The sequence below is a fragment of the Zeus faber genome (assembly GCF_960531495.2).
Source record: "Zeus faber genome assembly, chromosome: 22".
Taxonomy (NCBI): Eukaryota; Metazoa; Chordata; class Actinopteri; order Zeiformes; family Zeidae; genus Zeus; species Zeus faber.
Genome location: NC_137209.1, coordinates 23,153,176 through 23,168,175, shown reverse-complemented (window position 1 = coordinate 23,168,175; position 15,000 = coordinate 23,153,176). Strand labels below are relative to the sequence as shown.

General features: G+C 46.1%; 1 protein-coding gene across 1 annotated transcript in view; it reads left to right on the top strand.

The window, feature by feature from the left end:
• corin (corin, serine peptidase) overlaps window positions 1-15,000 on the top strand; it is a 41,430-nt gene that overhangs the window by 20,230 nt on the left and 6,200 nt on the right. Inside the window, exons 8-20 of the mRNA XM_080023209.1 lie at window positions 973-1,080; window positions 2,028-2,138; window positions 2,678-2,800; window positions 3,743-3,844; window positions 5,988-6,219; window positions 6,501-6,643; window positions 6,784-6,891; window positions 7,925-8,038; window positions 8,744-8,854; window positions 9,594-9,717; window positions 10,903-11,031; window positions 14,632-14,681; window positions 14,760-14,949. Of these exons, the coding sequence (XP_079879335.1) occupies window positions 973-1,080; window positions 2,028-2,138; window positions 2,678-2,800; window positions 3,743-3,844; window positions 5,988-6,219; window positions 6,501-6,643; window positions 6,784-6,891; window positions 7,925-8,038; window positions 8,744-8,854; window positions 9,594-9,717; window positions 10,903-11,031; window positions 14,632-14,681; window positions 14,760-14,949 (1,645 nt within the window). The remainder of the gene's footprint in view (window positions 1-972; window positions 1,081-2,027; window positions 2,139-2,677; window positions 2,801-3,742; window positions 3,845-5,987; window positions 6,220-6,500; window positions 6,644-6,783; window positions 6,892-7,924; window positions 8,039-8,743; window positions 8,855-9,593; window positions 9,718-10,902; window positions 11,032-14,631; window positions 14,682-14,759; window positions 14,950-15,000) is intronic.

Below are 15,000 nucleotides of genomic sequence, written 5' to 3'. Positions count from 1 at the left end.
AGGACGACAGAGAGACAGACGGATAGGACGACAGAGAGACAGACGGATAGGACGACAGAGAGACAGGCGGATAGGACGACAGAGAGACAGACGGATAGAACGACAGAGACACAGACGGATAGGACGACAGAGAGACAGACGGATAGAACGACAGAGAGACAGGCGGATAGGACGACAGAGAGACAGACGGATAGGACGACAGAGAGACAGACGGATAGGACGACAGAGAGACAGACGGATAGGACGACAGAGAGACAGACGGATAGGACGACAGAGAGACAGACGGATAGGACGACAGAGAGACAGACGGATAGGACGACAGAGAGACAGACGGATAGGACGACAGTTAGACAGACGGATAGGACGACAGAGAGACAGACGGATAGGACGACAGAGAGACAGACGGATAGAACGACAGAGAGACAGACGGATAGGACGACAGAGAGACAGACGGATAGGACGACAGAGAGACAGACGGATAGGACGACAGAGAGACAGACGGATAGGACGACAGAGAGACAGACGGATAGGACGACAGAGAGACAGACGGATAGGACGACAGAGAGACAGACGGATAGGACGACAGAGAGACAGACGGATAGAACGACAGAGAGACAGACGGATAGGACGACAGAGAGACAGACGGATAGGACGACAGAGAGACAGACGGATAGGACGTCCAAAAAACTAAAATACCAACATTTCAGGAATAATAATCCCTCGTTCCCACTCCCTTTCTCCCTGTCTCTCTTGCTCTGTCTCTCTGTCTCTCTCTCTATCTCTCGCTCTGTCTCTCTCTGTCTCTCTCTCTGTCTCTCTCTCTCCCCCTGTCTCTCTCCCCTTGTCTCTCTCGCTCTGTCTCTCTCTGTCTCTCTCTCTCGCTCTGTCTCTCTCTGTCTCTCTCTCTCCCCCTGTCTCTCTCCCCCTGTCTCTCTCCCCTTGTCTCTCTCGCTCTCTCTCTCTCTCTCTCAGATTGTTTGGATGCAGAGTTCCGTTGTGCGACAGGTCGCTGTCTGTCTCCCTCTCTGGTGTGTGACGGTTATGACGATTGTGGAGACCTGAGTGACGAAGTCAACTGTGGTGAGAGGACTGACTATGACTGACTGACTATGACTGACTGACCGACCAACCAACCAACTAACTGACTGAGTCACTGATTGACTGACCGACTGACTGAATGACTCTATGACTGACTATGACTGATTGACTGACTGACCAAACCCACTAACTAACTAACTGACTGACTGACTGACTGACTGACTGACTATATTACTGACTGACTGATTGACTGACTGACTGACCAACCAACCAACTAACTGACTGAGTCACTGATTGACTGACCGACTGACTGAATGACTCTATGACTAACTGACTATGACTGACTGACTGACTGACCAAACCCACTAACTAACTGACTGACTGACTGACTGACTATATTACTGACTGCCTGATTGACTTACTGACTGACCAACCAACCAACTAACTGACTGAGTCACTGATTGACTGACCGACTGACTGAATGACTCTATGACTAACTGACTATGACTGACTGACTGACTGACCAACCCACTAACTAACTAACTGACTGACTGACTGACTGACTGACTGACCGACTGACTGAAAGACTATGACTAACTGACTATGACTGACTGACCAACCCACTAACTAACTAACTGACTGACTGACTGACTGACTGATTGACTGACTGACTATATTACTGACTGACTGAGTATGACAGACTGAGGGACTCTATGAGTGACTGGCTGTGTCTATGACTGACTGACTGATTCTATGACTGACTGACCAACGAACTGACTATGGCTGACTGACCAACTGACTGATTGACTGACTCTATGAATGACTGACTGACTCACTCACTCTGACAGACAGACTGACTCTTTGACTGACTGGCTGAGTCTGACTGACTGACTGACTGAATGGGTGGAACAGCATGTTTCCACCTTCAGTTCTTGTGTTGAGGTGTTAATATTTATATTAGTGTGTGTGTGTGTGTGTGTGTGTGTCAGTGTGCGACCCGGCCCTGGAGCATGGCTGTGGTGACGGTCGCTGCATCTCTAAGGACTGGCTGTGCGACGGGGACAACGACTGTGTGGACAAGACGGACGAGCTCAACTGCTGTGAGTTACCACGGCAACCACACCGAGTCATCCAGGAACCATCGTAACTGTTAGAACACCGCGCTTGAGGGTCGTCAGTGACGACGATGATGTAGTCCATGGTGATTGGTCGAACACATGAGTTAATAAAGCTCCAGTAACAACATCGTAAAGACGTTTAAACGTTTGTTTCAAGTGAACGTGTTTTTATTTACACACAATTTACTTCCCAAACATTAAATCGACGTGAAGTAAAAACAGCCTCCCTCCACCCGACCTCCACCTTCACGTTTGTATGGGGCCCGGAGACGGCAGGAAGTGATGCTGCGTTCAAGGGAACTCGGAAAACTCTCGTTTGTGTTGGAGGTGGTGCTGCGTTCCAGGTGATGGAGCTCAGTGACCTGCTGGGCCACGCCCACGCTGCCCCTGACGTGCTCCACCTTCGTCTGGTCTGCTTGGCTTTTCGCTGGGTTTAGATGAGTGACGGAGAAACACTCGTCTGATTGATTTTTGGCGACGGTTGTGACTTGAAACCAAACAATGTGTCGCGTCACGTCCAGCCTGCAGGAGCCAGGGGCTGCTGGAGTGCAGCAACGGGCAGTGCATCCCCTCCGCCTTCCACTGTGACGGAGACAAGGACTGTAAGGACGGCAGTGACGAGGAGAACTGCACCTCCAACCAGAGTAACTATCCATCCATCCATCATCCATCCATCAATCCATCCATCCATCCATCCATCCGTCATCCACCCATCCATCCATCCATCTACCCACCGACCCACCCATTCACCATCCATCCAACCATCCACCCACCCATCCACACAAAATTCACCCACCCACCCATCCATCCACGATCCATCCATCCACCCATCCACCCATTCACCCATCCATCCATCCATCCATCATCCATCCACCCACCCACCCACCCACCCATCCATCCACCCACCCACCCATCCATCCACGATCCATCCATCCACCCATCCACCCATCCACCCATCCACCCATTCACCCATCCATCCATCCATCCATCTTTCTATCTATGCGACTGTCAGGACGGCAGCGACGAGGAGAACTGTACCTCCAACCAGAGTAACTACCCATCCATCCATCATCCATCCACCCACCCACCCACCCACCCACCCATCCATCCACCCACCCACCCATCTATCCATCCATCCACCCACCCACCCACCCATCCATCTATCATCCATGCGGCTCTAAGGACGGCAGCGATGAGAACTGCACCTCCAACCAGAGTAACTATCATCCACCCATCCATCCATCATCCATCCACCCATCCATCCATCATCCATCCATCATCCATCTATCCATCCATCCATCTATCGATCCATTGCTCTTTTTTCTCCTGCTCCCCATTTTTAGCTCTCTTTCCCAAATATTTTATTATATTGGAACTCTTATCATTACTTACTCATTTATTCATCTCTCTCGCTCTGTGTGTGTGTGTGTGTGTGTGTGTGTGTCTGTCTGTCTGTCTGTCTGTCTGTCTGTCTGTCTGTCTGTCTGTCTGTCTGTCTGTCTGTCTGTCTGTCTGTCTGTCTGTCTGTCTGTCTGTGTCTGTGTGTGTGTGTGTGTGTGTGTGTGGGTGGGTGTATGTGTGTCCAGCCCAGGCCTTGTGTCTTCCTGGTCAGTCCAGTTGCATCTCCACCTCTTGTCCTGCACAGTGTGGGGTGGGCGGCGCCCCCTGTCTGCCACGCAGCAACTGCAGTGAGACACACACACACACACACACACACACACACGCACACACACACATTCAAAACATTTATATTAAATAAATTAACATGATATGAAATTGCCATACTTTCAACCCTTGATATGAACATGCTTCATGTATGTACTGTCCTGCAGTGGATTTGTCGACCACTAGAGGGCAGTGTAGACTTTGCTGTCCTGCATAATGAACTGAACATGGATGCCTGTGTACATTAGGATTATACCTATTCAAAATACCCTATCAGTATAAATTCTACACACTGGCTCTGAGTCATCTTATTTATATAATATATAAACTGTATATAGCACGTAAGCTCATGCTGCATCAATGCATAGATCAGATTTTATTTTGTGAAAATAAATTATTTAAAAAAATGTTGAAACAGAAAACCTTTCATTGGTTGCATATACATATTTTTATATAATAAGAACTTTTTATATATGTAAAAAAAAAATAATAATAATAATATATATATATATATATATATATATGTATGTACACACACACACACACACACACAGATCAGCCACAACATTAAACCAATGGCACCTGTCAAGAGGTGGTATATATTATTATGATATACTGTATATACTGTTATATATTATTATTATATATATATACTGTTATATATTATTATTATATATATATACTGTTATATATTATTATTATATATATATATACTGTAATGTATTATTATTATATATATACTGTTATATATTATTGTTATATTTGCTTGTATACATTATTATTATATATATACTGTTATACACTATTTTTATACTTACTTTGATATATTATTATTATATTAGGGATATATAAGGCAACAAGTGAACAGTCAGTTCTTACCTTGGTTACTAGCTACCAAAAGTGTCCAAGGAAGGACGCGCGCTGAACCGGCCACAGGGTGACGGGGCCCAAGGCTCATTGATGCACGTGGGGAGCCAGGTCTAGTCCGTCTGGTTCCATCCCACAGAAGAACTACTGCAGCACTAATGGGTGGAAAAGTGAACGGTGCTGTGATAGAAAGGTGTAGAACACACAGTGCATGGCAGCTTGCTGCGTATGGGAGCTCACAGTGTCCATGCTGACCCCTGTCCACCCCTGAAAGCACCTACAATGGACACGTGAGCGTCACAACTGGACCGTGGAGCAATGGAAGAAGGTGGAGGTCTGAAGAATCACCTTTTCTTCTACATCATGTGGATGGGCGGGAGCAACTGTCATTTACCTGGGGAAGAGAGGGCACCAGGATGCATTATGGGAAGAAGACAAGCCGGTGGAGGCAGTGTGATGCTCTGGACAATGTTGTGCTGGGAAACCTTGGGTCCTGGCGTTCATGTGGATGTTACGTTGACATGTTGCACCTACATAAACATTGTTGGAGACCAGCTTCACCCCTTCATGACAACGGTATTCCCTGATGGCAGTGGCCTCTTTCAGCAGGATAATGCCGCTGCCACATTGCAAACACTGCTCAGGAGTGGTTCGAGGAACGTGACAAATAGTTCAAGGTGTTGACTCTAGATTCCTCAGATCGCAATCCGATGGAGCATCTGTGGGATGTGCTGGAACAACAAGCCTGATCCATGGGGGCCCCACCTCCAACTTCCAGGACTTAAAGGATCTGCTGCTAACGTCTTGGTGCCAGATGCCACAGGACACCTTCAGAGTCTGGTGGAGTCACTGCCTCCACCTCACAGCTGTTTTGGGGACACCAGGGGGAGCTACACAATCTTAGTTATTAGTGGAGGTTTTAATGCTGTAGCTGATCGGGGTGTGTGTGTGTGTGTGTGTGTGTGTGTGTGTGTGTGTGTGTGTGTGTGTGTGTGTGTGTGTGTGTGTGTGTGTGTGTGTGTGTGTGTGTGTGTGTGTGTGTGTGTGTCTGTGTGTGTGTGTGTGTGTTTATTTTTTATTTTTCATGTGTTTTATTTGCACTCAGATTTTAAATCTGGATAAATGATTCTGAGAGGAAATATATGGACATTTTGTTTTTTAACACAACAACACATGTTTATTTAAAATAATTGAGCCGCGTACCAGCTTGCAATTCCTTTGAGGACCCCTAGGGGGCCCATATAGTATACGTAGATTTAGTGATATATACAGTATATTTAGAAGCCTTGTCTTGTTCAGGTCAGTGTGAGGCCATCACCCTGGAGCTGTGCATGAACCTGCCGTACAACCAGACCAGCTTCCCCAACTTCCTGGGCCACGGGTCCCAGCGGGAGAGCTCTGTGTCCTGGGAGGCGTCGCTGTTCCCCGCCCTGGTCCAGACCGGCTGCTACCAGTACCTCATGTTCTACGCCTGCACCCTGCTGGTCCCCAAGTGCGACCCGGCCACGTCCCAGAGGGTCCCGCCCTGCAGGTCTGGAGCTCTGACTCTGTATGTCTGTCTGCTACCGTCTTTCTGCCCGTCTGTCGCTCTGGGTCTGTCTGTAGCTGTGCTTGTCTCCCAGTAATTCTGTCTGTCCATAACTGTCTGTAAATGTCTGTCTGTAACTCTGTCAATACCTGTCTTTCTCTATCTTTCGCTCGATAGGTCTGGCTGCCCGCAGCTCTGTCTGTCCTCTGTCTTTGGGTCTGTCACTCCGTCTGTCACTCTTTGTTTGTCCGTCTGTCTGACTGTCTCTCTCTCTGTCTCTCCAGGTCGCTCTGTCGCAGTGCCAAGGAGCGCTGTGAGTCGGTGCTGGGCATCGTGGGGCTGCCGTGGCCGGAGGGCTCTGACTGCAGCCAGTTCCCCCAGGAGGGAGGCAACGCTTCCTGCCTGCTGCCGGAGGACGGCATCGACGGTACGGACGCACGCCCCCCCACCCCAGGCTCATCCACAGTTCTTATTCACGTCGTCGTTTGTTTTGACTGTTGTTGCCGTTTGTCGTCGTCGTCGTCGTCGTCGTCGTCGTCTTCTTCCCGGGCGTTGCCGTGGCGACAGAGTGCTCCCCCAGTCACTTCAAGTGTCGCTCGGGGCGCTGCGTCCTGGCGACCAAGCGCTGCGACGGACACCTGGACTGCGACGACCACAGCGACGAGGACAACTGCGGTGAGACGGTCAAGCTCCAGATCATGACATGAGTACATATAATGAGTACTTTAATGATTTCATTATGTTTTCCTTCTATTGCAGTTAGAACTGCACATTCCACAATGTTTTTGATGAAATGAATCAGATGTTCAAACTGGCGTTCCTGCTTTTAGTTGACGGAGAGTAACCAACAGTATAAATACTGTTTGACAACCACAGTATCTGGTCATGGTATACTGAGTGGTATACTTAGTGGTACACTTAGCAGTAAGTTGTATATTTATTAGTACACTTAGTGGTGCACTTAGTGGTACACTTTCAAGTTTTTAGTATATTTGGTCGTATACTTAGTAGTGCACTTAGTAGTTAGTAGTATATTTAATAGTACACTTTGTGGTACACTTTGTAGTTCGTAGAATATTTAGTGGTACACTTAGTAGTGCACTAAGTAGTTTGTAGAATATTTTATAGTACACTCAGTGGTACACTTTGCAGTTCGTAATATATTTAGTCGTACACTTAGTGGTGCACTTAGTAGTTAGTAGTATATTTAATAGTACACTTAGTGGCACACTTCGTACTGTAGTTAGTGGTATATTTAGAAGGACACTTAAACTAGTACACTTAGGGGTACTGTTACAGTAGACCAGTACACTTAGTTGTAAACTTAGTGGTACACTTCGACTAGTACACTTAGTGGTACACTTAGTGGTACACCTTGTGGTACTGTACACTTAGTGGTATTGTACACTTTGACTAGTACACCTAGTGGGACACTTAGTACTGTAGTTAGTGGTATATTTAGTAGGACACTTTGACTAGTACACTTGGTGGTACACTTAGTGGTACTGTACACTTTGACCACTACACCTAGTGGGACACTTAAACTCGTACACCTTGTGATACACTTAGTGATACTGTACACTCAGTAGTACACTCAGTGGTACTGTACACTTTGACTAGTACACCTAGTGGGACACTTAGACTCGTACACCTAGTGATACACTTAGTGATACTGTACGCTCAGTAGTATATTTCTATTTGTGTGCAGGCTGTGCGGAGCGGGGCCTGTGGGAGTGTACAGGCAGCAAGGTGTGTATCAAGACCAGCATGATCTGTGACGGCTTCCCAGACTGCCCCCTGCTGGTGGACGAGGTGAACTGCTGTGAGTACCCCTCCCTCATCAGCACCATTCAAGATTCAAGATTCAAGATTCAAGATTTTTATTTGTCACATACATATACATACTTCCATACATATATGCAGTGAAATGTAATTCAAATAGCAGCGGGAGTCAAAAGATGAGGATGTTTTTAACACAGAGTAATGTTTGTTTCTTTGGAAACAGCTTTCGGAGGCAGTTTTCAGCTGAAAGATTTGTGCTTGTTGACATTATTTTCACTTTTCACGAGGACAGTGTAGAAGTAGTGTCAGCCACCACAGGCTACGAGTCATAGTGGTTTTCAGCAGGCAGGCAAATAATCCTGAATACACTTAAACATTGTTTTTAATTTGAAAATACTTTTAAAATAATGATCCCACCCCTCACAGTCCTCTGTGTACTCCCATGGGTACGCTTACCACAAATTGAGAAGCTTGGACTTAAGTTTAGAATACAATGCAATGGAACCACGGCTCAAAACCCTGAGTAGAACTCTTTATCAGAACCCTGAGTAGAACTCTTCAGTAAAACCCTTAACTGGACTCGGATGATGAAGGTGCTAGTGATGATAACGATGATAAAGATGACGGTGGTGGTGGTGGTGGTGATGATGATGATGATGATGAAGGTGCTAGTGATGATAACGATGATAAAGATGACGGTGGTGGAGGTGGTGATGATGATGATGAAGGTGGTTCTTCCCCGCAGCACTGTGCAGGGACAACGAGCTGGAGTGCAACAACCACCAGTGCGTCCACCGGATGCTGTGGTGCGACGGCGTGAAGCACTGTTCTGACAGCTCCGACGAGTGGAGCTGTGGTAGGACACACACACACACACAAATACACAACAACAGACTCACACGGGTGACAGATGGACAGTGTGTCATTATCAGTCACTCCTTTCTCTCTCTCTCTCTCGCTCTCCAGTCGTCCCTCTGTCTGTCTGTCTGTCTGTCTGTCTGTCTGTCTGTCTGTCTGTCTGTCTGTCTGTCTTTCATCTTTTTCTTCTGTATATGCGTCAGTGATGCAGGACCCCCACAAAAGATTTGTTTGTAGTGAATAAATTTTAAAAGGACTCAGGAGTCTGGAGTCACTCAGCAAATGAGTCGTTCATTTAGTTTGGTTGAGGACGCGTCGGAGACGCAGCCGGACTCATGAGCCACACGAGTCTGGATCTGGATTCACTGAAGGACATTTGACTGATTCACACATTGCCTTCTACCAAAATAGGCCATTTTGAGAGAAGAAGGCTAAAATATTTTTGGGATCCATAGGGATCCACTCCTCCACCTCAGCCGTCATTCTGACAGAAGTCCTCCCTCGCTCCCCGTGCCTCACACCAACTGAGCCAAATGCACCAAGAGTGACTCGTCAACAACCCAATCCCAAAAAAGAGCCAAACATCTTGTCACAAATATGTGTGCCTGATTTTTCTCTATGTTTCTGTGCCTGTTTTGTGTGTGTGTGTGTGTGTGTGTGTGTGTGTGTGCGTGCGTGCGTGCGTGCGTGCGTGCGTGCGTGCGTGCGTGCGTGCGTGCGTGCGTGCGTGCGTGCAGTCTCCCTGGAGCCGGCCTCTGATTGGCTGCTGACGGTCTCCAGGTCGGCGGTCCAGTACCAGGTCTGTGCTGACGACTGGAACCAGCAGCTCAGTGTGTTGACCTGCTCCCAGCTGGGGCTAGGGTAAGGTTAGTACACACACACACACATGCACGCACACACACACACGCACACACACGCACACACACACGCCAACCACACACACACACACACACACGGACCCGACGTTAAGTCGCTGATGGCTTTTCACAGTCACAGCTGAACACTCACTTGGAGGCATTAGTAGACGTAGAGAGTGGAAAGAGGGATGAGAAGAGTCAGGACCGGGACGAGCGACTCCTCTGAGTCCGCGTAGCAGGGGTGGAGGAGTCTGGCGCCCGACCGGCGGGTGTAGGTCTGGAAACAGGGGAACCGGCATCTTGAATTTGATCCGGGCGGAGATGGGAAGCCAGTGAAGGGGTGGAAGGAGGGGAGGCACATGAGAGAACGTTGGTTGGTTGAACTCTAGACGGGCTGCCGCGTTCTGGAGGCTGTGGTAGAGGTAGAGGTCGGTAGAGGTCGGTCAAGGTCAGATGGAACAGGCAGGAAGTTCAGCCAGAAGAGCGTTGCAGTATCGCCTGAACCAGAACTTGTCCCTCGTGAGGAACGGACGTATTCCACGGATATTGTCGTGGGAAAACACGCAGGGGCGAGTTGCAGCAGCGATGTGGGCGGAGCAGGAGAGCTCCTGGTCCAGAATTACCCAGAGGCTCTTCGCCGTCTGAGAGAGAGATACGTTGGTGTTTTCGATGGTGATGGAGCGGCCTGTGAGAGGGCGGCCTTTCCGGACGGAGCTCCGGGTGGTGCGCAGACATCCACGCACCAACATGCCGAGATCCGCCGCCTGATTTCTGTTTTCGGAGGGAAGACAAGAAGAGACAGAGTTTTGTGTCTGAGGAGAAGACCGGAGGAGCCGGGACGGAGCCCTGAGGAACACCAGGGTTCAGAGCGCAGGGTCTGGGCAGCGATCCTCTCCATGACACCAGGTATGAGTGGTGGGCCAAGCAGGATGTAAGCCTGCACTGCGCTGATCCCACAGTTCCAAGCCCGGAAAGGGCGAAGAGAAGGATTTGGTGGTGAACTGTGACACGCGAGTATTAGTGGTGGTAGTATTAGTCGTAGTACCAGATGAAGAGGTGTAAATTACTTTACTCACATACTGTTATGTACACATACAGTGATGAGTTTACAGAGAAAGTCGTCACATCATCCACTAACTAGTGTGTATGTATGTGTGTGTCTGTTTGTGTGTGTGTTTCCATGCCGTAGCATCCCTTCCTCTGTTGCCATGGTAGCGGAGCAGCCCGGCGTCCAGGGCCGTCGCCGTTGGTTACACGTCCATCCCGACTGGAGCCTGAGGAACGGATCTGCTCTGCAGGGCCGTCTGGAGAAAAGAAGGTGGTCCAAGCCGTAGTAGAACCCCCAAGTATTAGAACCCCCAAGTAGTAGTACTCCTAAGTAGTTGAAACCCCCAAGTAGTAGAAAGCCCCAAGTAGTAGTTCTCTTAAGTAGTTGAACCCCCCAAGTAGTAGAAAGCCCCAAGTAGTAGTACTCCTAAGTCGTAGAAACCCCCAAGTAGTTATACTCCCAAGAAGTAGAAACCCCCAAGTAGTAGAAAGCCCCAAGTAGTAGTACTTCTAAGTAGGAGAGCCCCCAAGTAGTAGTATCCTAAGTAGTAGAACCTCAAAGTAGTAGAACTCCAAAGTAGTAGTACCCCAAAGTAGTAGTACTCCTAAGTCGGACTCTTTTGCAGAACCCTGAGTAGGAGTTCTGAGTATAAGTATGTAGAAACTCAGGTAGAATGTCCTTGACTTTGTGGGGGCGGGGCTTAGTAAAGGTTCATCTGCAGCTAACTGGTCGCTATCGCAAAATAACACAGACAGGACGATGGCTCTTCACTCTGAAGGTGTTATATAATGATAATGAGCGTCTGGCTGCACATTATCCTGCTTATTACACGGCTACTTGCTAAACAAACAAGTACACTGATGCAGGATATTGATTTGAAATGCTCTTGTACCTGGTATGTCAAGTTTAAGATAGAAAACTAGTAAAAAAAACAGTGCAACGAAGGCGTGAACAATAACAAAAACCGTTGCCTTCACATGACAAACCTTTGTGCTTATTAATGTGCAGTTGTATTGACATGAATCCTGAAATGCAATGTGGAATTGGACGTTGGGGACTGCAGTTCCTACGCAGCGTCACAAGATGGCGCCACCAGCGAGCGTTAGCATCAGCATGTAGCGTGGAGCGTCAAAAAGGGAGGCGGAACCAGGCGGCGCAGTGGTTGCCCGTGGCAACGGCCGTTGTTTACTGATCAGCGGCTGTTATTCAGAGATAACTGAGCGCTGATTGGCCACTACTGACCAATCAGAATCCAGTATTCCAAAGAGCAGCGTGAGAATAACATGTGATGTAATTGATTGATCTGTAATATAATGTATAATAATTTAATAATATCATATACATCATCTAATATAACGTATAATTATATAATAATATATATAATATAATGTATAATATTATAATAATATCATATACATAATCTAATATAATGTATAATAATAATATATATATAATATAATATAATAATATCATATACATAATCTAATATGGGGATGGTAGCTCAGGAGGTAGAGCTGGTGGTCTAGTCATCTAAAGGTTGCTGGTTGGATCCCAGGCTCCTCCTGCTAGCATGCTGTAGTGTCCATGAGCAAGACACTTAACCCCTCATTGCTCCTGATGGCTGCGTCCGTCGGTGATTGAACAATTGTAAGTGGCTTTGGATAAAAGCGTCTGCTCAATGAAATGTAATGTAGTATAACGTATAATTATATAATAATATATATATATAATATAATGTATAATATTATAATAATATCATATACATAATCTAATATAATGTATAATAATAATATATATATATATAATATAATGTATAATATAATAATATCATATACATGATCTAATATAATGTATAATAATATACAGTGGGGCAAAAAAGTATTTAGTCAGCCACCAATTGTGCAAGTTCTCCCACTTAAAAAGATGAGAGAGGCCTGTTATTTTCATCGTAGATATACCTCAACTATGAGAGACAGAATGAGAAAAAATCTAGAAAATCACATTGTCTGATTTTTAAAGAATTTATTTGCAAATTATGGTGGAAAATAAGTATTTGGTCAATAACAAAAGTTCATCTCAATACTTTGTTATATTCACCCTTTGTTTGCAATGACAGAGGTCAAACATTTTCTGTAAGTCTTCACAAGGTTTTCACACACTGTTGCTGGTATTTTGGCCCATTCCTCCGTGCAGATCTCCTCTAGAGCAGTGATGTTTTGGGGCTGTCGCTGGGCAACACAGACTTTCAACTCCCTCCAAAGATTTTCTATGGGGTTGAGATCTGGAGACTGACTAGGCCACTCCAGGACCTTGAAATGCTTCTTATGAAGCCACTCCTTCGTTGCCCGGGTGGTGTGTTTGGGATCATTGTCATGCTGAAAGGCCCAGTCACACTTCATCTCCAATGCCTTGCTGATGGAAGGAGGTTTTCACTCAAAATCTCACGATACATGGCCCCATTCATTCTTTCCTTTACACGGATCAGTTGTCCTGGTCCCTTTGCAGACAAACAGCCCCAAAGCATGATGTTTCCACCCCCATGCTTCACAGTAGGTATGGTGTTCTTTGGATGCAACTCAGCTTTCTTTCTCCTCCAAACACGACAAGTTGAGTTTTTACCAAAAAGTTATATTTTGGTTTCATCTGACCATATGACATTCTCCCAATCCTCTTCTGGATCATCCAAATGCTCTCTAGCAAACTTCAGACGGGCCTAGACATGTACTGGCTTAAGCAGGGGGACACGTCTGGCACTGCAGGATTTGAGTCCCTGGTGGCGTAGTGTGTTACTGATGGTAGCCTTTGTTACTTTGGTCCCAGCTCTCTGCAGGTCATTCACTAGGTCCCCCCGTGTGGTTCTGGGATGTTTGCTCACCGTTCTTGTGATCATTTTGACCCCACGGGGTGAGATCTTGCGTGGAGCCCCAGATGGAGGGAGATTATCAGTGGTCTTGTATGTCTTCCATTTTCTAATAATTGCTCCCACAGTTGATTTCTTCACAACAAGCTGCTTACCTATTGCAGATTCAGTCTTCCCAGCCTGGTGCAGGTCTACAGTTTTGTTTCTGGTGTCCTTTGACAGCTCTTTGGTCTTGGCCATAGTGGAGTTTGGAGTGTGACTGTTTGAGGTTGTGGACAGGTGTCTTTTATACTGATAACGAGTTCAAACAGGTGTCATTAATACAGGTAACGAGTGGAGGACAGAGGAGCCTCTTAAAGAAAAAGTTACAGGTCTGTGAAAGCCAGAAATCTTGCTTGTTTGTAGGTGACCAAATACTTATTTTACCGAGGAATTTACCAATTAATTCATTAAAAATCCTACAATGTGATTTCCTGGATTCTTTCCCCCCCATTCTGTCTCTCATAGTCTCAAGTGTAGCTATGATGAAAATAACAAGCCTCTCTCATCTTTTTAAGTGGGAGAACTTGCACAATTGGTGGCTGACTAAATACTTTTTTGCCCCACTGTAATAGTCAAATATATATATAATATAATGTATAATATTATAATAATATTGTATATATATATAAAATCTAATACAAGCTATAAAAATATAATGTCATATATATAATCAAATATAACATATAATAATAATATAATGTATAATAATATAATATATATATATAATGTAATATAATGTTTAATAATATAGTATATTGTGAGTAATCACCTGGTGTCATGACATTTCACTGCATATATGTATGACCGTATGTATATGTATGTGACAAATAACCTCTTGAACTTGAACTATATATAATTAAATATAATGTATAATAATATAATATATATATATATATATAATGTAATATAATGTTGGATTATATATAATTGATATATAATGTAATATGATGTCTGTCTTCTGTCTTCAGTCATTCCTGTCACTCCAGGAGGAGAGTGTCCGTCCTCTGCTCCAGAGAAGGTGAAAGATACTAAACAAACCATTTCATATCTTCAGTTTGTGTGTTGGATGATGGCTATAACCCCCCCCCCCCCCCAGACTGCGGCCTGCGCCCCATGCTCCCCACGCCGCCGCACCACCGGAAGAAGAGGATTCTGGGAGGTCGGGTGTCCCGGCCCGGCTGGTGGCCCTGGCAGTGCTCGCTGCAGAGCGGCACCAGCGGACACATCTGTGGCTGCGTGCTCATCGGCAGGAAGTGGGCGCTGACGGTGGCACACTGCTTCGAGGGGTGAGGAGTGTGAGTGTGTGTGAGTGTGTGTGTGTCTGTGTGTGTGTGTGT